This window comes from Leiobunum rupestre, chromosome 9 (genome assembly GCF_980474605.1).
Source record: "Leiobunum rupestre chromosome 9, qqLeiRupe1.1.hap1, whole genome shotgun sequence".
NCBI classification, from domain to species: domain Eukaryota; kingdom Metazoa; phylum Arthropoda; class Arachnida; order Opiliones; family Sclerosomatidae; genus Leiobunum; species Leiobunum rupestre.
The window spans coordinates 22,550,092-22,572,706 of record NC_143392.1 but is presented as its reverse complement, the minus strand read 5'-3'; the positions used below and the strand labels follow the sequence as shown (position 1 = coordinate 22,572,706).

The 22,615-nt window shown below is 34.5% G+C and overlaps 1 protein-coding gene across 3 annotated transcripts in view; it reads right to left on the bottom strand.

Annotated features, from left to right (window-relative positions):
* The window catches only part of kat80 (katanin p80), a 68,576-nt gene that overhangs the window by 2,945 nt on the left and 43,016 nt on the right, over nucleotides 1-22,615 (bottom strand). For 2 of the 3 annotated variants that reach the window (XM_090158034.1, XM_090158032.1), the window contains exons 4-17: nucleotides 21,653-21,753; nucleotides 21,528-21,569; nucleotides 20,402-20,485; nucleotides 20,218-20,333; nucleotides 18,910-18,978; nucleotides 18,692-18,845; nucleotides 18,469-18,629; nucleotides 18,228-18,406; nucleotides 16,664-16,711; nucleotides 16,154-16,494; nucleotides 14,994-15,386; nucleotides 14,664-14,911; nucleotides 14,518-14,592; nucleotides 5,097-5,213 (exon numbers count right to left, since the gene is read on the bottom strand). In XM_090158034.1, the coding sequence (XP_090014160.1) occupies nucleotides 5,097-5,213; nucleotides 14,518-14,592; nucleotides 14,664-14,911; nucleotides 14,994-15,386; nucleotides 16,154-16,494; nucleotides 16,664-16,711; nucleotides 18,228-18,406; nucleotides 18,469-18,629; nucleotides 18,692-18,845; nucleotides 18,910-18,978; nucleotides 20,218-20,333; nucleotides 20,402-20,485; nucleotides 21,528-21,569; nucleotides 21,653-21,753 (2,128 nt within the window). The remainder of the gene's footprint in view (nucleotides 1-5,096; nucleotides 5,214-14,517; nucleotides 14,593-14,663; nucleotides 14,912-14,993; nucleotides 15,387-16,153; nucleotides 16,495-16,663; nucleotides 16,712-18,227; nucleotides 18,407-18,468; nucleotides 18,630-18,691; nucleotides 18,846-18,909; nucleotides 18,979-20,217; nucleotides 20,334-20,401; nucleotides 20,486-21,527; nucleotides 21,570-21,652; nucleotides 21,754-22,615) is intronic. The other variant, XM_090158033.1, reaches the window with a different exon arrangement.

The following is a 22,615-nucleotide window of genomic DNA, read 5'->3' as shown; positions in this document are numbered from 1 at the left end:
CATTTTTTTACTCGACCGAATTAAAACAAAATTGTTTTTATAGCCCATTATTGGGTACTTGTAAGGGGGGGTACCTTAGACGGATGTTTGGGTTTGGAAAAAGCCCCCTGGCGAGAGACCGGCGGAAATTTGGTAGCTATAGATCAAAATTTTGTTTATTGTATTTTCGTGATTTCTAAATTAGAGATAGCTTGGTAATTGTTTTTATATAAAGGTAGAAATTTAGTTTTATCTTACGAACCGATTTTACAGATGACTAACCACTTACAAATGAATACATCCGTGCAGAAGTTTATAGAAGAAGTATAGAGCTAGGGCATTAAACTAAAACGTGAATCTCCGTAGGTTCTAGGCATTTTTCAATTTGAGCTATTTTTCAGCACGAAACGAATTTTTGAAAAATCAGCAGTAGCTTACGAAAGTGCGTGTTTCGAGATAAAAACATTAGATGGTTACTTCTCTCTAAGATAAATATTATATACTTCTGGTCTGAGTTATTGATTGCAGGGGTAATATTTAAAAATTCTTTAAAGGGATTATAGGAAATTTATCAATGAAATATAGGAAAATATAGGAAGAAAATTGGGAGAAAAAAGGAAAAAAATAGGATAAAATTAATTATACAATAAGATAAAACGATTGTAAAAATTGTTTAAATGAGGTATAACATTCAAACTAAAGTTGATAACCGATTGAAATAGTCGAAAACTATCGGCGAACAGTGTTGGAATAAGCATCTTTAAAAACTACGACGTTTTAAGGACTTCTAAGGGTAAAATATCAACTGTTTTAATTTCTACAGACTTCAGAGTTAAAATATAGGGTGTAATAGGAAATTTAATGAAATTATTGAAGAAAAATTGAAAGACGATAAATTATAGGAAAAAATATTAAATATTTAAACTGTGGTCACCCTGTGATTGGACGAACAAGGAATAAAAATTAAATTTGCTTTTAAAGACTTTTTTGAATAGTGTAAATAACGACTAAAAGTTTCGGGAGTGGATTAACAGCAGAAGTATATTACCACAGAAGGATTCATATACACCATAAAAGGGAAACATGTAACTTTGCAGGCTCTACGCAGGTACCAATGCTCGCTAATTTCCTAATTACAACACAGCATCGTAGCGATATTTACAAATTTTATAAACCAAGCGAAAAACTATATATCTCACTAATAAATGTTTTATACTTCTGGTAACTTGTTCAACAAAAAAACCGACGATTCAGTTTGCACGGCATCTCGATTACGAGCAAAATAATCCTGTTCGTTTCATAGAAACGTCAAACGAACCGTAATAACCAATTTAAGGTACTACAAAAGTCGAAAAAAATATCGAAACAAAAGCGATAAACAGGTGCTATACGCGTTATTCTCTCTATACATTTGATTTCACTCCCCTTAAATAATAAGAATAATAATAACGAAAAAAAAATATCGTTTTTCGGAATAGGAAAACAGCTGGGGAGCGCGTGGGAAAGGCAATAAATACGAAGGAACCACTCCCGAATTACGAACTATTAAACACGAATAAAAAATAATATAAACAGTCAGAATGTAACGGTATCTCTCGCCATCAGAGGCCGCTAAATACCGAAGTCGCGCTAAGAAATACGCCGATATCCGTCTCTTTTGTCACTTAATTACCGGTGTCCGCTTACGACACTAGCGCCGCCATTCCGCAGGTGGTGGCAGTTTGCAAACGGGCGATCACACGGTTTCGCAATCAGATATGGCACGCCTTCGTGCCTACCGTGTTAGACCCAATAAGACAATAGACCAGATCGCGTGACTATAAACGTTTTTTGGCTCCCTCTACAGGTCTTTGCAATAAGGTGGTAACGGACACCGATATTTCCGATTACATTTTTATTCTCCCTTTGATAAAAAGGAAGTTTAAAAGTTTAGACAGCGCTCGGAAAAACACGATGGCAACGCATGGCTACCCGCGATAGTCAAGTCGAAATTATTTAGATTTTAAAAAAGCTATTTTTAAATTGAATTAAACACTGAATCCGACGGGATAAATTTTTACACGCATGAGATATTTATTACGTTTTATATTATAGCAACGGAAATACGCTGTAATTTGGTATTAATGGTTACTTGATCTGTAATTATTAATTAAAAATAAAAAGGTTTAAGCGCGAAAAAATCATCATTTCCCACGGATTTTAAAAAGAAAATTTATGAAATTATCCGTAACTTTCGAAAAAAATTGTTTTTTCTTTCTTAGTAATGTACGCTTTTTTCGTGATGGATTTTGAACCTTGGGATCTAGTTGTTAAAAATTGTGCCAGGAAGCAATTTTATCGTTAATAATTTTTATTTATTACACGACGATGAAATTGGCAGCAAAATGATGGTTAGGCGTAACCAATATTATCTTTAGTGGCATGGCGTTTCAACAGCTATTGGCTAATCGATTTTAAGAACCAAACTTCTATGACGAAATTTGGTTTTCGTTAAATATTAAGAATTTGTATTTCAGTTCAGTATTATTTGTTTTTGGTAGTAGAGATTAGTTTATATTCATCTTATAACACAGATAGCTTTGATAATTATAGTTTAGTAATGAATCTAGGGATTAAACAACATTTTAAATAATTTCATTTCAAATTAAAAACTAATTTTAAAAATAGTTCGCATTGAATTGACATAGCTATAGAGCCCACTTTTATAAAATACGTTGCTCTATAAGTGATTTAAATAAATTAAAAAAATCACTGAGCCCACTTTTATAAAATACATTAAAGTATTAGTGATTTAAAAAAAATCACTGATTTTAAAAATATTATTTCAAATTAAAAACTAATTTTAAAATTAGTCTGCTCTTAATTGACATTACTATAGAGCCAATTTTCGTAAAACACATTGAAGTATAATAGGCGATTTAACTCAATAATTTAAAAAATAACTTTATTTAAAAATGTATTTAAATTTCTAATTAAAAACTAGTTTTAAAGCTTTCTCTGGATTGAAATTGCTATAGAGCCTACTATTAAGGTATAAACGGAGATTAAAATCAATTTACAAAAATTGTTTAATTTAGCTCATCCTTAATAGCTCAAGCATAGTACTACGCCTACGTAGACAAAGCTTGAAGACCATTTAAATCCTTTTTACATTTGAAATAAATACAAGGAAAACTAAACCTAAACCGACATCGGTTAAATTGAAAAAAATAAAAAAGGAAACGTAGTGCCGATTATATTCAGTCTGGATGAGAACATATTTATGTTTCCGTTTGTGGCGGCGCGTTACGGTTGAAATGAAAAGCTTAGCTTAGAATTAGCCCTAATAAACAAGGCCATCTACATAATTAAGAGACTAAACGGGCGCGCACGGGGAAACGGACGCCGCTGGAGGGCGCTTCTTCCGCGGAACAAGGGCTCGTCTCATCCCCGCAGGCCAGTCCTCCCTCTCAACCGACATATTTAAATTGGTTAGAACAAACCCGCAGCTTTTAACCCCAAGGGTTAATCATACCGCGTAACCAAGCGAGATACACTATACCACTACACCGTACCAATGCTTTCCACCAATACCAAAAAATACAAATTGTATAATAAATAAACACCGCCCCCCCACTGCTAGGATGATGGTACTCGCTGATTAGTGGGGTGAAACAATTGGTACTTATCACGCGGGGTCACTAATGGGGTCGAACTCATCAGCGACTACCAGCTGTAGCGGATGATACGCGCGAAACAAAACGGTACTAGAGTTCGCTTATCTCGTCAATATTGGACATTTAGTATTTAACGTGGCGCCATCTACGGATGTTTCACGAAAGATGATTCTATTTAATTTTTAAAGAAATGATAGTAAAGGAAATTATGTACTAAGAATTTCTCGTTCCAGTCACTGCAATTGCGTAGACTGTACAGATATCAACGTTTTTCTGGAGTTTTCTAATTTAAATAGCAGACAACATTTTATTTATAAACATTTTGACGAAAACTTTGTATCACGAAGACGAATTTAGAGATTGAACCATATTTTAGTCTTACGTATTTGCTAGGAATCGACGTAAAAACGCCAAAATAATTAATTCGAAATTTTTACGTTGCAAAGTGTTGGCGCCATCTAGTAAGACTTGGAGTATTTAAAAAATTCCCTTTATTGGCGTTACCCCCTGAAAAGATCTTTAACTTTGTCAAACGAGTAACCTCCCCGATTTAAAAGGGATTCACTGTATAAGCGTTAACTAAATAAACAATTATTAATTCCAATTCTGGGGCGTTGGAGACGATTAATAATTAAAATGTTTTCTAGTTAGTGCCAAATTTAAATGCATTCCTATTTGAGCTGTACATACAGGATGTTTCAAATGGATATGCGCTGAATCTCTCAATAAAAGAATTATTTAGCCTGAAAGAGAAAAGTGATACACGAGTCCGTGACGAATTTGTTCAAGCCCAAGTGAACATAAAATTAGGCGCGACCCCTTGATTTGTAATAAAGATACTTTTTATCGCCCTAAAAATAGACCAAATTGTCGCGGATCTGTTAATGACAAGCCGTACCTAAATAAGGAATTTTACCGAATTTTTAGCCACTATAGTTTGTTTGGCTACAAATTAACCACAATAGTTTATATTAGCAGAACTATATACAGGGTGTTTCAAAAGATTAGGCAAAAATGTGAAGGAGTTGTCGGGGGTGAGTGGAGAAGTAGGCCTGTTTTTCCCCATTTTCCTACGATGAGTTAAAAGAGCGCCAGAGAGCTTCAAAGTGTGGCCTACTAGCCCCTGGAAGTAGGCTGCAACAAACGCAAAACAAATCCATACTTTTATTTACCTATAATTTTGTTTCAGCCCAACTTATTTTATCGAAATTAATGTACATAATGTTTTTTGACGATGGAAAATATATTCAAAGTATAACACTCGTGAAAGCATATTTATGGTTCCCTTCCTATTATAAAAGGGATTGGTTTTAAACAAAGAATAAATAAATATTAATTCCATTAATAACCGATAGTAGCACACTTCTATGAACTTCTGACATTCGCTCTATATGGCTAGAAGCATTTTTAGATTTAAAAACTAAGGGCATCTATAGTAAAATAAACCAAAATAATTCGTACCTTTCTTCCCTCGTAATGTCGACTCCTACACCAGGGGGCGCCGTTATGTTCGACTTGATCATCGAGGCGAAATTCTTCAGTATCACTTTCAGAGAATTGCAGCCGACGGCCATGTACCTACACGAAATTGAGAACAAATTAAGTTAATTGGACAAATGATTTATAACAATATCTAGAAAGGTCAAAATATATAGACAATATCTATTATCAACTTTCCCCAGTTACAGAAAAAACGTCATGTTCTAAAGAAAAATACTATTATGTTCCAATTGGCTCAATCAAGAATGAATTCGGTTGAACCGATAGAATATGATTCCCGCCAGAAAAACCACGCCCCCTCCGCCTTTCCTGGGGTAAACCATCCCTCTACCGGTTGGTAAGGGGGGGACAACACTCCGCTACGATTGCGGGCTCGTTCTCGGTGTGGGCGGAGACTATCAGCCGGGAATCATCACCCAAATACATTTTGGGTTCAATTTAAAAGGGCGAACGCGGTCAAAAATAAATAAATTGGATAAAACTACAAACTAGCAAATCGGGAGCGGTTGGTTAGCGGCAGAAAATACCTCCAAAGAAAACCCAAAAATGATACACTCTTAAAACGAGCCAATTTAACGAAAAAGCATTTTATTTTTACAATTCCATAATTATGGGTCTATTTTTTTTTACTCTTAGGGTATGGAACTGCCACTCCTATATAAAAGAGGAGAGCACGTTAGCCATAAGACACCAAAAGGTAAGATAATTTGGGGCCGCTTTAAAACTAAATGAAGGGGTAGGGTGGCCAACCTATATTCCCCCGGCTCCAAAAGAGCCAAAATGGTTTTGCGGCCCATACCACGTCTTCAAACGAATAATTTGACCATTTTCTATAGATGCACTTCGAGATAAATATACGTTTAATGCGAGAAAGAATACTTTGGAAAGTAGCTCAAATTAGGGACTCTTGTAAAGATTGGTAGATTTGGCCAAAACCATTTTCTTCAATCGCGTTAAGCCTCTGTTAAAATGGTCGTTTGAACTTAAATCTCTTAAGATCGATGCGTACGAGATTGTTACAACACTATTATTAAATAAAATCAGAAGTATATAAAATAATTCTTAAGAGAAGTATCCACGTTGCTATCCTGCTAATGTTACTAGCTTTGAAACACGGCTCACGTTGATTTTACGATAAAATAAGTCTTTGATTTTATCAATATAATAACTATTTTAGTGGGTAGTTCTACAATTGAGTATTACCCAAAAAATATCAGTTTGGAAGTCATTTTGGGAATTAATAAAATTGGTTATGACTAGTGCTCGGAATTGTTTATTCATTATCCAAAAAAATTCCGATTTATTTAAAAATCGTTGGTATAAAGAATATCATTTCAACTTATTTAATTATGTTTTTTACGCAACCAAGCATTTATTTGAATGAAAGTGGCATTTATTTAAATAATTGTTTGTTTTATTTAAATAATATGCTTATTAACTTTCGATTATTTAAACATTTTACAATTTTTATTCAACTATTGGTAATTTAAATAAATATTTAAATATCGCCGAGCTTATTTTATTCACGGATAAAAATTAATCGAAATCCGAGCACTAGTTATGACAATAAAATTTGGCGAATGTGACACAATTACCAATCTTCCCGTAATTTTGAGTAGATCTAAAAAATAGGCACTTTGATAAAATACATATGTTGGTTTCTTATTTTATCAGGAAAATATGGTTTACGAATAAGGAAATATGTTACAGCACCGTAATTTGTATATTTAACATTGATAAATTGTACTAGGCGCGATTAGGCCAATAAAACTTCTCAAAAACCGCGTAGGTGCGTGTTTCATTTTTACGTCATAGATAGATACTCTCGAAAAAGACTATATACTTCTGATAAAATTTATCGACATTTCTTTATGAAAATGAGTTATAATTTGGAAGTTAAATTTTTCCAAATCGTAAATAAAAATAAAGTAAATTTTATGTAAATAAAAATGAAGACTAATTTTACTTAAACTACAAAACAATATTAAAAATATATCTTAGTAATGCCAGAAGGGGTCGCTTCGAACGCTTTCTCTTTCCCAAAACCCCCTGAAGGTACGAACCGTTCGTCCGACGAAAAACGATGATGGTCAAAATGTCTGGCCCAAGTGATTTATGACCGAACCGTTTTCAAGTATACCTATAATTAGCCCCCCCTGGTCTACCCCCCTCCTCTTCACTTTCAACAGACGAAGAAAAACAATACGCATTACCGTTGCCTCCAAATTTCGACCAAAAATACAGCGTTTTTTTTAAGGAAAACCAGATCGCTAAACGTGCCACGAAACCCATAAAATGGCGTTTGAAATCCAAAACCAAACAATACATTCTCCGATATAAAATCGAAAGTACGATAATTTTGCATAACTTTTTTCCTTAACGACATTTTTTACGTTGTTCCAAGGTAATATAACCTCTGGTATTTGGTGTGGAACAACGTTTGCAGATATGGTCGCTCTTGCCTTTGGATTTAAAAAATGTTTGGCGCCACTGTATTTGAAAAATTGAAGTTGTCTTCCATAAAGATTGCTTTGCAGGTTATATTCCCTTTAAGACGATGCAATTTTATTGGTGCTAAATTAGTTGTTCACACCATTCCATCGAAGATTGCGTTTAAATATTTCTTTTGTGGCTCACGATAGTTAAAAATTTTCATTATCCACCATTATCCCATTATTCGGCTTTCCGTTGCTACGCAACGCGTTTTTAAATTAGAAATGTTTAGGCTTAGTTTTTCTTTTTTGCTCTAGTTAGTCGCAAACCAGATGATGTCGAAATAGGGAAATATCGGCCAACCGCTGGAAATCTTCATTTGTTCAGTCAAAGATCTATTTGGTCCGAGTTTCGCGTTTTGATTTTATTCTCGAAGACTTATTGGTCCGAGTATTTCGTAAGATTTATCACAGGGTTCGTACAAAATTTCCGGAATTAAATTCCCTGACATTTCCAGGTGTTCGAAACAACTCCTTCTGCGTTGAGTTTGCAAGTTCTCTCCCCACTGGTTTAAGGGGTTTTCCCCCGAGTTCTTCGGTTTCCCCTTCCCATAAAAACTTGTAGAGGTTAACGGTAATAGTTAGTGTAGGAAGCTGTTGGCTCGATCTCGTGGCATGCAGGGCTTGCCACCACCCTCCTACGCATTGTAACCCGGCCACCTGAATTAAGCGCTTCAAAAGTCGTTTGATGACTTAGGCCTAAGGTGGTGCTTTGGGTATTAGCCTAGCTGATTATTTTTTTTAGCCTAGCACCCCTATTGTAAACTTGGATATTATTATTTTTTTTTTTACTAAATAGCATTGATAGATTAAACCACTAAATGGAATTAATAGGTTAAAACTAATTTCGAAATTGATGGCTTTTAAAATTCATTTTGCGCGTTAAAATACCTCTACATGTTATGGCCAAAAAAAGCACGAAAAGAAGGCTGTGTGCCCTGGTGCCCAAGACATGTACCTGTAGTGTCGCGCGCTAAAACGTCATTTCAAAATCCGTCAATTTAACAGGGAAATAGTAAAGCAGAAAGAAACATTGGAATACACCAAAACGTTATACTATTGCAACGCCACCAAAATTAAATAGAAAAGTATATTTTTGGTTTAAAGGCGATAACAGCAAAGGATGATTAATTATCACGTTTAAAAATTAATTGAAAGTTGGGGAGTGGTTAATTTGAATGCCCTGCCCAAAATTAATTTATTCCAAAAGTCATTAAAAGAGGTTGTCTTATAAAGAACAAGTTTTAAGTAACTTTAACTACCTTAGGCGCAATTTCCCTAGTTTCGTAAAAGCTGCCGTGAATATTAATTCAAAATTGGTACTATATCAATGTATTAAGAGGCATTAAGGGGGTCAAATAATTAATAATAAGACAAAAATTGGAGGGAGTGGTCAATTGGAATCCCTACCCCAGAATTAATTTATTCAACAGCTCCTTAAGGGGGAAGACTACAGTGGCCATTGTCTAGTTTCGCGCTATTTCAAGCTGATCTATTTTATTTTTGCGTTTTAACTTATAAAATTAATATTTACGTGTAGAACAGCCTCTTATTTAGTGCTTAAAATAATTTTGACAATTTTAAATTTCAAAGTAATTTAATTATTACGTTTTCATTCGGACCCCCGGAGCTAAACAAGTTGGGCAAGCGCCCAAACTACCCTTTAGTTATAGCCTTATATCTCGTTAACTATTAATATTAGAATTATCAAAATTATTTTAAGCACTAGAGGAAGGTTCAGCCTATTAAAAGAGTAGTATCAGTGCTACATCACCCATGCTTTTTCCTATACCGAAAATAACGCGCCTAAAATGGCGGCCATGGCCAAAGCTACTAGGTGATACTACTCTATAAAAATATAATTAGATTGTCTAAAACGTTCAGCTTGAACGAAAAAGAGGTTTTTACTAATAAAAGGGGCTGTTTATTAGGAACACGTTTTAAATATGTGTAATTTCGTAAACGCTGCATCTAATATTAATTTGAAATTTAAAATATAATAATGAATTAAGGAGTTAATATTACAAAATAATAATACATTCAACCGATTCTAATACGCAGTCAACCGTGGGTGCTTTTCAATAAATTTAAACCCTCTAAGTTAATCCGGAAACGTAAAAATTCTTCGAGAAAACTGGCTTTTTCCCACCACAATAGTAAGTTTCGCGCTAAGCATTTTTAGGGAAACGCCATGAATATAAAACGGTTTTTATCGGGGTAGTGTGAACTAAAAGGCGTACGAATTATAATAGCTTTCGCTTCTATTATAGTAGGATTAACTCTATAAAGCTTAAGACGTGCCCCGTACGTCAAATGCTTATAGCATAGAAAGGATTGACTTCTATTATTGTCCTTAGAGAGACCGTTCAAAAATATAACGCTTCTGAAACGGTAACACCGAAAGTAAATTCCTTTTCCTAGATAGAAGTAACCATCCCTCTATATTATTAGTGGTATTGCGAATTTATTTTTTCGAAAATCGTCAAACATTTATTCAAATTATAGGATAAAAATCTCAAAATTGTAAGATCGGACTAAAACATAATTTTTATACAATTTTAATATTGTTATATAAGAATTTTCTATGTCATATTTAAATTGGTCATATAACTTTAAAATAAATCAAATTAGGGGTGCACCGATATATCTGCCTATTTTTCTAATATCGGCTTAAACGAAGCCGATATTGACCGAAAAATATTTTCCGAAAAACATTTAAAAATAAGAAAATTGTCGATTAACTAACTAATGATAATATTTAATTTGAGTGGCCGCGCCATGGACGCCAGACTTCAGAAGCTAGATCATACCTGTTTTTAGACACGATATTCGATTTGTGAAAGAAAATATGTATCCAGTAAAATGAAAAGAAACATTCGGATATGCTCTTGCAAACTATTTTTCATGAAAATTTTTATTAAATTGGTATGACAGCGTACCGAACCAATCAGGGTTGGCAATTTTTGGATTAAAAAAAATCAAATAAATCGTTTTTTTAATTTAAATCGGATTTTTATTGATTTTAATTAAAATTTCAAAGTTTTATATAATTTAGTATCATAGTTTTACCTAAAAAAATATGTTTTAATTTTAAAGACTTAATCTATATATATGTATATTTGATGAATTTATTAAATTTAATAATCATAAAAGTTTTTAATTTTTAAAACCTATTTTGGTACTTTACAAAAACCAATCGGCGGAATCCCCACCCACATGTAGAATCCAATGCAACATTAGAGGGAAGAACAAGAAAGATTATATTTAAACCTAAATTATAGCAATTGGCGAAGTTTTTTCTTTTTCAAAAATACTATATACAAATTGATTTAAATCAGCCAGCCCTGTTTACCATGATTTTATCTTATACACTACTGTTATGATAGATAACTTTGATAATATATCGTCCGAGATAAAACTTAAAATCTTTAAAAATATATAGAACAGGACCATATTATAATTATAAAAAAAATACACAAGAATTATAAAATCGCTAAAATCACCTCTGTTTACAATAACGGAAAGCAAAAAAATCTAATGTTAGTCTACGCCTTGTTAGATCCAGCAAAGACCAACAAAAATCTCAAGTTTTAAACCATAACTAAACGCAACAAGCCTCAAACCAGGCGTAAGCAAACACGGAAAAACCTATTTAAATAAGGGGCATAAATAAATAATGCACGCCTGTTATATTTTTGGTACTTTGGCAACGGACGGATGGGGGGAAGAGCGAACATAGAACAGCCAGCATAAGGTACCCCTGAAGTATTATAGCAAATAAAACCTTAAATAAGGCGAAAAAATAACAGCATTCTACTGTCCTTGCTCGCGAAGGCGCTAAGGAAAATCACGCTTATCAATGGAGGAAGCAAGATTTATGTGATATCTACATCTAAGCCCGATCTGAATACAGAAGCCAGTACTAAAGGATACAAAAAATATATATCTATCAAAAGAGCGCCCGTGAATACAAAAAGTCGTCTACGTAGGTGAATAATATTATACTCTATCCCTAGTCTAGCCCCCCCAAATGGTAACGTTTTTTTGGCGCAGGGGTGTCGCTTTTGAAGGCACCCAAAATACGGACCTTTCCCCTCTCCCCCCGGGGGTAAAAAGGACCCCATAATGCCCGTGAAATGAAGAGAAGTGCACGGCGGAGCTTCTAACATCTTTATATTAATAATAATATGGCCAAATCTACATTGGTAAGGTTAGAAATTCGATCTATACAATTTTACGTGTCAGACGCCAAAAATGGACGGACCTTTTTATTAATACAGCCCCCCCCCCTAAAGTAAAAGTCGTTACAAAAATGACCCCCCCCCCAAATAGCCGTCAAAACAGACTGTGTGTGACAATTGCGATCGGAGTCCCACGGACTTCAAAAGGACCGTTTCTCTACGAACTATGACCCTAAGTAGCTGTTTATGTTTGTTACTCAATGTTTTATTTCTCAACAAGCCTACCACCTACGCCAAATTCTACATCCAAGCAGACATCAAATAAAATTATTTAATTTCCGCTGTATCCAAGTGACTGTACAATAGAATTTAAATTTCGCTATTACTTTAAATTTATTGTACCGTCGGAATAAATAAATCATTTCATTTCGCTATTAACATTGATTTATTTAAATCGCCTTTATCAGTAACTTTATGAAAATGTGAGGGGCAGGCCCATTTTGGGTGCGTCTTAATTATAGTAAAATTATTAAATCAGGGTAATCAAGATTAAAACATCTCGATTTAATCAATCTAATCGCGATTTAAACGAGATTTAATAATTCTAATCAGGATCTAATCTTTTTAATCAGATTTAATCAATAATAATCTAATCGCGATTTAATCATACTAATCACGATTTAATCATTTTAATCAGATTTAAACATTCTAACCATGATTAAACGTGATTTAATCAACTTAATCGTTATTAAATGGAATTTAATCAAAATAATCATGATTAAATCAGATTTAATCTTTCGAGGGGTGCATCTTTAATGTAATTTAAACTTATCTTTTAATTAAATTAAATTTCATTTGAGTGTATATATTAATTAATTTGTCAAGAAATAAGAGTAATTTCACCTCGTAGCTTTGGCTATGGCCGCCATTTTATTTACCAAAATCCCGTACACTTTGTCTAAAATCGCAAAATCTTTTAACTCTCTCTATGGTAAATTAACATTGAAATCCCAAAAGTAATGATAAAATCTCCAAAATCTCTACATCGTTATAAAATGTATCCACCTAGGCGTTAAACTGTACACGTTTTATAGTCGCGCTTAATCTCTGTAATAATCAGTAGAGCTTGTTTTATCGCGAAAAGCGCAAGCACGGCGGGAACAAACTGAATTGCCGAGTTACAAAACAAACATTTGATATGAAGCGAGGGAGCGCCCTGGGGTTCAAGCGGATGAGAGTGGAACTACCGTGAATAGCAACTTTCCGCATGGCCGCTTATCTATAGAGAAGGCCGTCACAACACACAGGGGGCAGGGAGACTTGATACAAAATAAAAATACACCGGGCCGAAAGAAGCGTGAAAACGGAACGTCACAGCGTTACTCGAATCACCCCTGATCAAGTTATATACATATATCATTTATTATCAAAAGTATCTCTCTCTTATGAGATAAGTATCTATCTACACAATTACTGCTAATGGTATTTGCTCGAAACATTTATCTTTGCAGCCTACAGGGTTGCCACAATAGTTTCAGATTCAAATTTCCTGGCCAGGGTTCGTACAAAATTTCCGGAATTAAATTCCCTGACCATTTTTGTAGAATAAATAAATGGTTTGAGGTAAAATCTTGAAAAATATGTATTTTAATTTTTTTGGTGTAATTTTAAAATCCCCTTTTATGGACTATTTTGAAATTCCTTTACTTTTTCCGGACCTTTTGTAATCATTTTAAAATTCCCTGACCTTTTGGAAACAAGTTCCCTGACTTTTATTAATTTTTTAATGATAAGTGTTTTGCCAAATAACATAAATCAATATGTGGCTACGGATTTGCAACTCTCAAAGACTAGTTTTTGGATCTTTCTGATAAGGGTGCACCAAGCTTATTGAAAATTGACACTATTTAACAGTAAACTTATCATTTACTTTGGTATAAAACGTATTATTACAAATATCCCCATACTTTTCTCTATAAATGTTACTTATGATACCATTAAAGATTGAAACAAAATTTAAAATTCTGCCATGACAATACACCATATTATAAAAGCAGTTTCAATATCAAAATAAATAGATTAAAAGTAGTAGGAATTATTGAACTCAATTTAAACGAATTTTTATCTAACAAAAACATTAATTTGAAATTGTCCTCGCAACGCTATCGCCATCTGTGTGCGTTAGCTTTACTCCAGTCGAGAAAAATAATTTCTAGAGACGCTACTGCCATCTACATGAAATAGCGAAAACCTTTAATCGGAAGCGCCATCTAGAGCCATTACTTCAATTATCGTAGCAGAGCCAAAAAACTATCGATTTCAGAAATAAATTATATTACGCTTGAAAACTAGCGGTAAATTTGAATTGAGTGAAATACTGACTTAATCTTTTGAAATAAATATTTTTAATTTTAACTTCAAAAAATAAAGCGCGACTGATAGAAAACTATTGTTTAACAGTTTAAAGTCAGTTTAAACTGGTTTTCAGACAATTTCAATAATTATCGTACGCTCAAGCAGAATTATCAAAAAATGCCTACTATATAGTACGCCATTGAAAATATCGTACATCTCAAACATTTTCTCCAATTTATCAACATGTATGATAATTATCATACGTCTGGCAACACTGAGCCATTTAACCTTCACTAACTGGCAACCAAGTTCCAAAGATCCTATGGTGACTGAGTAAAACACAACAGTACTTACGCTTCGTATTTGCTTTGCAGTAGCTCATATATGGTTGGAAGTAGCATCTGGCAAAAGTCCAAGCTCCACAAAGCCCTGAATTGGATATGACTTTAAAATGGTGTCACACGCAAGACATTTTAATCGTAAAAAACAGTAATACATACGGCCTAAGGGTTATCACATTGAGAATATCCACCATTAAACTTGAATCTGACATTTGAATAGCCGATTCTAAGGCAGTCTTGCTATCTTTGGTCGTCCATTGAGCCAGTACAATTTGAAGGTTTTTCCTCCTATGCATTAAAACGGCTGACATTTGTTGATGACCCTGGGAAATCGAAGCAACCGCCTCCGCTTCAGACATTTGAATTTGGGAAGAGCCACCTATCCTTAGAGTCTCTTGTAGCCGCCTCTACACGTAATATAATTGAAAATTGTTATTAAGACAACATTTCAACCAAGGTTGAATTGATTTTCAAAAACTACGCTCTTACTGGTAAGAATTCATTCATTTCGAGACCAGCGGGTTGATCCCTTTGTTGAGGTACAAAATCGGTATAATTGGCGTTGACCCTATTTTGTTGTTCAGGATAGACAACCGCTTGCTGTTGAATTATTTGTTGTTGCTGTTGTTGTTGATGAATGGATTGTTGTTGCATCGAATGCATTTGATTCATGTGATGCATAGTTTGTTGGCTTTGCTGGATAATGGTTTGCTGATTTTGCATTTGCAATGACTGGTGATTCTGATGTTGCATGGCAAGTTGTTGTTGTTGTTGTTGTTGCTGCTGCAACCTCTGCATGATATGAGGTTGTTCCGATATGACTGGGCGAACAATAGATATTGCTGACGTAGATGTGGATGTCATGGTTTGAGTTGCCTCCAACTGAAATACATGGAATGTCATGATTAAAAGGAAAAAAAATTACCAGAAGGATACATCGAAAGTGAAACAAGTACATTCTCAGGTTTCAATGAGCATAACTACTCAAATTTTACCCACTGTAAAATGTAAAAATTACCATACATACATGCAGGTAATTTCATTTATTTATAAACCACGTTTTACTAATGTAATAGTTTTTCTAAGTCACTATATTAATATTTAGGCATGTGCAATCCTTGATTTATAGGTTTCGAGCCGAGCTTATTATTTGAAGCCATATTTGTGAAGTCATAACTGGCCATACAAGGGATTACAAGAAAATAATGGACTGATGAACCGCCAAATAACTGACCATAAACAGCTAGGGAACCCCACGTTATGTAACTTATGGGTTTGGTTTAATTTACTACATTTAAAATTACTGACCAATCTGAAACAACTACGACTTGTACCTTGCCCAATAAGAGATCTTAAGGCGGGACCAGAGGGAATTTTTTTGTAGCTTTTTCCTCCATTTTTAAAAGGTCGCGAGTATTGCCTTGGTAATAATAATAGTTTCCAGTACTCTAAAGTTAAACCTAAGCCTCAATTTGAGGCTCTAACTATTTTCAAGTTTCAAGCCGAGTACTCGCACATGAAGATTAATATTTTAATATTTTTATCTTTCATAATGTTTTTGGAAAAAGGAGCCTGTGAATTTACTTGGTTCAACGGAACAACATTTTCGGTATCAAGAGATGGATATATACACTTCTGATATTACGTACTGTTGACTGTCTGATGGAGCTATGGTTCCTCTTCTCCATGGGCCTAACTGCGTTGGTAAGCACTGTAGGATTGACGGTTACAGTTCGGCTACTGAGATCGGAGGAGCTGTTGTTGTTATTTTTAGTATACACAGAGTTCAAATGTGATTGGGACGACTGGAAAACTGTCCTCTGTTGCTGCTGTTGTAGATTATTTAGGGACTGTTGAATACCAGGTGGAAGCCCTGTTGTTACTTGGGCCATTTTAGTTATGTCATAGGCACTTCCGGATTTGGTTATTGAACGTTCAGGTTTGATTATTTTAATATGATGAGAATCCAAACTCTTTAATGGCTTTGGATCTAAATGCGAAAGAAATTTATTTAACATTCCCCAAACTTTCAAATCGCACATTTATTGGGTCAATGGATTAATTGGCTAATTAATTGTTAACAATTAATTATTGTGCAAAAATAATAATACTATTACAAAAAATCCACAAACAAATAAAAACTAGGAAAGCATGCATACCCTCAACAGGGGCCGGGAAGGGGTCATCCTTGGGAGGAGTGCGGCACACTGTGTTAACAAATAAAGGGAAGAGTGGAGTCAGAATTTCTTACAAAAATTATACAAAGTACAAAAATGTACATCAACATGGAACAAAAAAATTGGGTAAATTTAGTTAACACAAACAAAAAAGGCCAAAAGCTAATTAAAGTTGTTTTATAACCTACTTTGTTTTAAACTTAGCTAACACTAGAAGTATATAAAATGAAAGAATATATCTCCGTATTCCACTATGGTAATTAGCCCACTGAATTTTTCGGGTTACGTTTTAGAAGAAACAATTGTGACAGGTAGGGTGAAATCAATCGTAACTTGTTTCCCAAAACTATTACATCAAGATAATATGGATAATAAATAAGTATATATATCTCTAACTAGTGTAATTTCTTCATTTTACATCATCAGGAGAGATATATGCATCAACTCTGGTTTAATTTTTAGGGCCTAGAAGGATTCTTCTCTTGTTACAGATTTTATATACTTCTTTTTGTAGATAAAATCAGAAGTAAATGAACCAAAGTTATTGGAATTGACCTGAAAACTGGGAGACATTTTCTTTAAGGAAATCTCGTTAATACGAAGCTGATGTACAGCCCCATCTACTGCCACGATAAATTGCACTAGAGAATTGTGGGTACTATATTCCCTACGTGGTATCAAAGTGCGCAGCTTGCCAGCCCTTCCAATAATAATAATAATAATAATAATAATAATATTATTCCCTATGTAAACGCTGTGCATAATTCTGTGATTTAAGCGAGCACTAAAAATTATGTGAAAATTTATGAGCGTGCGTTTCAAAATTATGTAAGGACAGGCATCATTTCAATATCACGTGTTATTTTATCCATTGAGATGTAAGTGAAGCCCAATAATGGGTAACATCTCCGAGAGACTGTAGGTGGCGATAGTAAAACGTAGGCTCGATAGACACTTGGCGCATGAAATTTTAAAGGAAGCTTTAAACTAAGGATTCATAAGAAAAACGTCTTCAACCTTTCCACGCACAAGCAACATTGCTTATGTGGTCGAAGGTGGTGCCTTGGGTATTAGGTCTATTTAAAAAAAAATATATATAGTGGTCTGATAACTTTGGTTCAATTAGTTCTGCTAAAACTACAGACTTAATAAGCTAATAAAAGCCCACTGCATAAAAATTTCGGCATATTGTTTGCTCAATTCTAATAGGCGCTTCAATAAAATAACTGTGAAAGTCAGAAATAAAATTTGTGCAGTTTGATATGTATTTATTGAAGCGCCTATTAGAATTGAGAAACAATTTTAATGGGTAAGGCACAAACATATAAAAATGAACACCAATCAAAGACCAGTAGTCAAAACTTCTGCCATATTAAGTCGATTAGGGCTTAGTGTATTAAAATACAGCAATTTGAAGCTTATATCGCTGCCATCAAGAACGTATTTAGGTTTAAGAAACTTTTAAAAATATAAAAGGGCATTAATATAAATAAAAAATATTACAAATAATATAAAAAGCTTCAAGCATAAATCCAAAATTTCTTACATTCTTTTCTTGGATGAAAAATTTCATTATAATCATCTTCTTGCTTAATATCAGCAAAGGAGTCTTTATCATCTCCGGGGTCTACTTCTGGAGCTGAAAAGTCCGTGTCTTCCATCATCTTCATTTCTACATTGTCAGTTGATGGATGACCTCTTGAAAAACTCCTTCTCATATGCGTCCTACAGTTTAACACAGCGAAACAATTAAATCAAAACTCAAGATGAAATTCATTTATATATACCCTGAAGAGAAGGTATTGGCGGTGGAAGACGTCGAATTGATATAAGCTTGAGAAGTTTGATGAGGTTGCCTGGATTTATTAGGCGGTGACCAGAATGGTTGAACCCTTTTAAGGTCCACTATATACACTGAGACGTTCGTTAGAGAGAAGGCACCCGCAATCTTGTAAAGGAAAAAATATTTACACGCACTGTATGAAATTTAAACTATTTGTACCATCTTACAAGTTGCTGTTGTTGGGATGTGACCAAATCCGCCACTTTCCCCCACCCCATGACTAGAGAGTCGTACATCCTGGAAGGTTCCCAACCATAGACTTTCAACGTATCTTGGGCACCCGCGAATAAACAGTCGCCTTCTGGATTAAAGTGTATACACCTAAATGAAAAACATTGAAATTAGCATATTACGTTAACATTTACTACGAAAACACTGGTCTTACCTGACACCCAATTCATTATCATTTGAGGACACCAAATTAAAGCTTTCCAAGTCCCAGAATTTGACACTCCTTAAAGAAAACAAATTATTATATAAAACTAAATATAATAATTTAATGGGCTTATAATGTAAAAGTTTCCTTATGGAAGGGGTAATTTATTTTCATTTTTTTAGCTTTTGTTTCCCAAAAAGTTTCCCGTTTTACACTTATGCATCTTATAACAATTTCAAGGTCAAGAGAGCTATAAAATTTGCTGTGGGAACTTCCTCTAAACAACAGAGCTACAAAAGTAACTCATTCGAGAAATATAAAATTTCAACTCGTCAACTATGAAATCTAAACAGGCAATGACTGTATGGCAATACATCGTCATTGAACGCGCTTTGACGAGCCAAAGTTGACCAGGCTTGGAATGTAGACTTAAAACAAAGTAAGCCCGTAATCCAAAACCATTTTAGTCTGCCTAGTATTACTAAATAGCCCAAGATGGAAAAGGGGTTTCTTTATAAGCCTCTACCCAATCTAACTGATATAATTTACGATCTTAGGCCCGTGACAGCTTCAATATTGGAAAAAACCTATTGGAAGAGTGCCAGCTATACAAAAATTGCCCACTTGCATTATCGCGACAACCTACTCTAGAACTACCTGCCAATGATTTATTACAACATTTCAAGGCTATATTCCGAGAAAAAAATGATACAAAATGGTTTCAAGTTACGGTAAACTTAACCAACAGTGAGCTTGATAACTTATTACCAAATGTCAACACTCATTTGAATAAGCTTTGAATACAAAGACTAATCCAAATATACGTCAATACAGCTATCGCTTTTACCGCCACTCCTCTCATTAAAGGTACTAATACATTTAATGACTCAAGGAGAGTAAAATACCCCTATTAAAACGTAAGCTTCTGCGTAAAGGTGAAATTTATAACCCTCATGAGATAGACATAAATCTAATCTTCGCGGAAATTATTAAAGATATCCCTGAAACGTACTACGATGAGTGTTAAAATTAGTAGAATACACAAGGTTTTTTCCTTCAGTTAATTTTCGGAAATAATTATTTCAAAATAATTAACCAAATTTACATAATTCAGCAATGCACCAATGTTTCGAAAGTTTGGCGAAAATCTACAGTAACAGACTGTACCTTTACCCTGAGCCTCGCCACACTGTCAGATTACTAAGCCTCAACATGTGAAAATATGATTATACCCAAAACCAGTTCTAAGATTTCTCCGTACGCAAAAGTTGATTACTCCCATTTTATGAATTATAAGTATAAAAATATGATAATTACTTATCAGCACTGCTGCTCGCTAGTAGGAACTCATTAGGGTGGTACTGGACGTCCGTTACAGAGCCATTATGACCCTGGAACTCCGCTAACATTTTACCAGCAGGAAGGTCCCATAGCTAAAACATAAATGACCTTTAGTTTAAATCCACGACACAAGCTGGGTTTTAAAAGTGAAATCAATTACCTTGACCGTGCCATCTTCGCCTCCCGATGCTATCCATCGACCATCAGGACTAAATATCACACTATTGACTGCTTTATTATGGCCCTTAAATAAAATAATAATATAAATTTAATAAATTTCACATATTACTCAACGATAACATTTTGTAAACAAAGTTAAAGCAAAAATAAATGGGTCACCAATGAGAAATTTCAATTTGCCCCTACAGTTTTACCTTGGGGCCTTAACGCGTTTTAAATGACAAATTAATCCTTATGCCAACACATTTTAATGTACAATGATTTTATGATATAAACACGTTATTTCAAACTAACACTATAACAATAGGAAGAACGTGTTTAGGTTCGTAAGAACATTAAACAGTAGATTGGCTCATACACTTTTCAGAATGGCCACGCCTTAGGTATTATTTTTAAAAGGAGCCTATGGTGTTAGCAAAAAGCCTTAGACACCAAAATATAGCGCCATCTGGGTGTTGTAACACTAACACTATAACATAGCAATAACTTTTTTTTATATTCCTAAGAACATTAAACCGTAGATTGGCTCAGACTTTTCAGAATTGCCACACCTTAAGATTTTATATTTAAAATGATCCTATGGTGTCAGCAAAAAGCCTTAAACACCAAAATGTAGCTCAATCTGGGTGTTGCAAAACTACGATATTTCTGTGTACGTTCAAATTCGGGATCAGATGAGTAGCAATTTAAAAAAAAAAATTTAAACGTATTGCAAAGGCAAATCTACGATCATCTCTTTATCGCGATAAACCAACAGATGGCGACTATTTCAATCAATTTCCAAATTAGGCCAAGCCTACCTAAAAAACCTCAAGATTTTTAAAAAACACCAAAAGTGCCATTCTAGGGCAAAGTAGCAAAAAAAATTAAAGCTAAATTTTGGGTGTCGCTCAAGAAACCACTCTGTTTTAATTCCCCTCGTAAAAATCTGAAGTGAGCAATTCCATGAAAATAAATGAATTTTATAAACGTAATAAGCCTAGCCACCTTGACAAGTAATATTTCAATTACTTAGAGGCCTAAATGACATATACACTCGAGAAATTACTGGTTCATTAATTATTTTTCCCGCCTTCACGGCAAAAGACGCGATATGTCATACTGACCTTGTACGTATATACGCATCCCTTCCTTCTGACATCCCAAAGCTGCAAAAAAAACAAGGTGAAATAAACAATTCGCTCAAGGTTTCATTATTAAATTAATACGAAATAGGAAATGATTTTAGCACCTTTATCATGGTGTCGGCGGAGCCAGAGGCTAAAAAGTCTCCGTACGGATGGAAATCGAGGCATTTCACGTTTGATTTGTGTCCCGTTAGGGTTCGTAAAACTGTAAAAGAAGTTACTCCAAATTAGTGCACGAAATAGACCGACCGCCTGTTGCCATAGATACACCTAGCGGATTATTTACTAATTTTGATCTACTAAGTAGAAACTTTGTTTTATATCGCTAGGTGGCTTTATGGTAAGTGAAAATGACAATTGGGCGATTTTTTTTTAAAACGGTATACAAGATAATACAACTATGCAATCACGAATTTTTTTAGGATACCGAATATTTCCCCGATCCCAAAACCTATCGATACCGAATATTTCCCCGATCCCAAAACCTATCGATACCGAATATTTCCCCGATCCCAAAACCTATCGATACCGAATATTTCCCCGATCCCAAAACCTATCGATACCGAATATTTCCCCGATCCCAAAACCTATCGATACCGAATATTTCCCCGATCCCAAAACCTATCGATACCGAATATTTCCCCGATCCCAAAACCTATCGATACCGAATATTTCCCCGATCCCAAAACCTATCGATACCGAATATTTCCCCGATCCCAAAACCTATCGATACCGAATATTTCCCCGATCCCAAAACCTATCGATACCGAATATTTCCCCGATCCCAAAACCTATCGATACCGAATATTTCCCCGATCCCAAAACCTATCGATACCGAATATTTCCCCGATCCCAAAACCTATCGATACCGAATATTTCCCCGATCCCAAAACCTATCGATACCGAATATTTCCCCGATCCCAAAACCTATCGATACCGAATATTTCCCCGATCCCAAAACCTATCGATACCGAATATTTCCCCGATCCCAAAACCTATCGATACCGAATATTTCCCCGATCCCAAAACCTATCGATACCGAATATTTCCCCGATCCCAAAACCTAT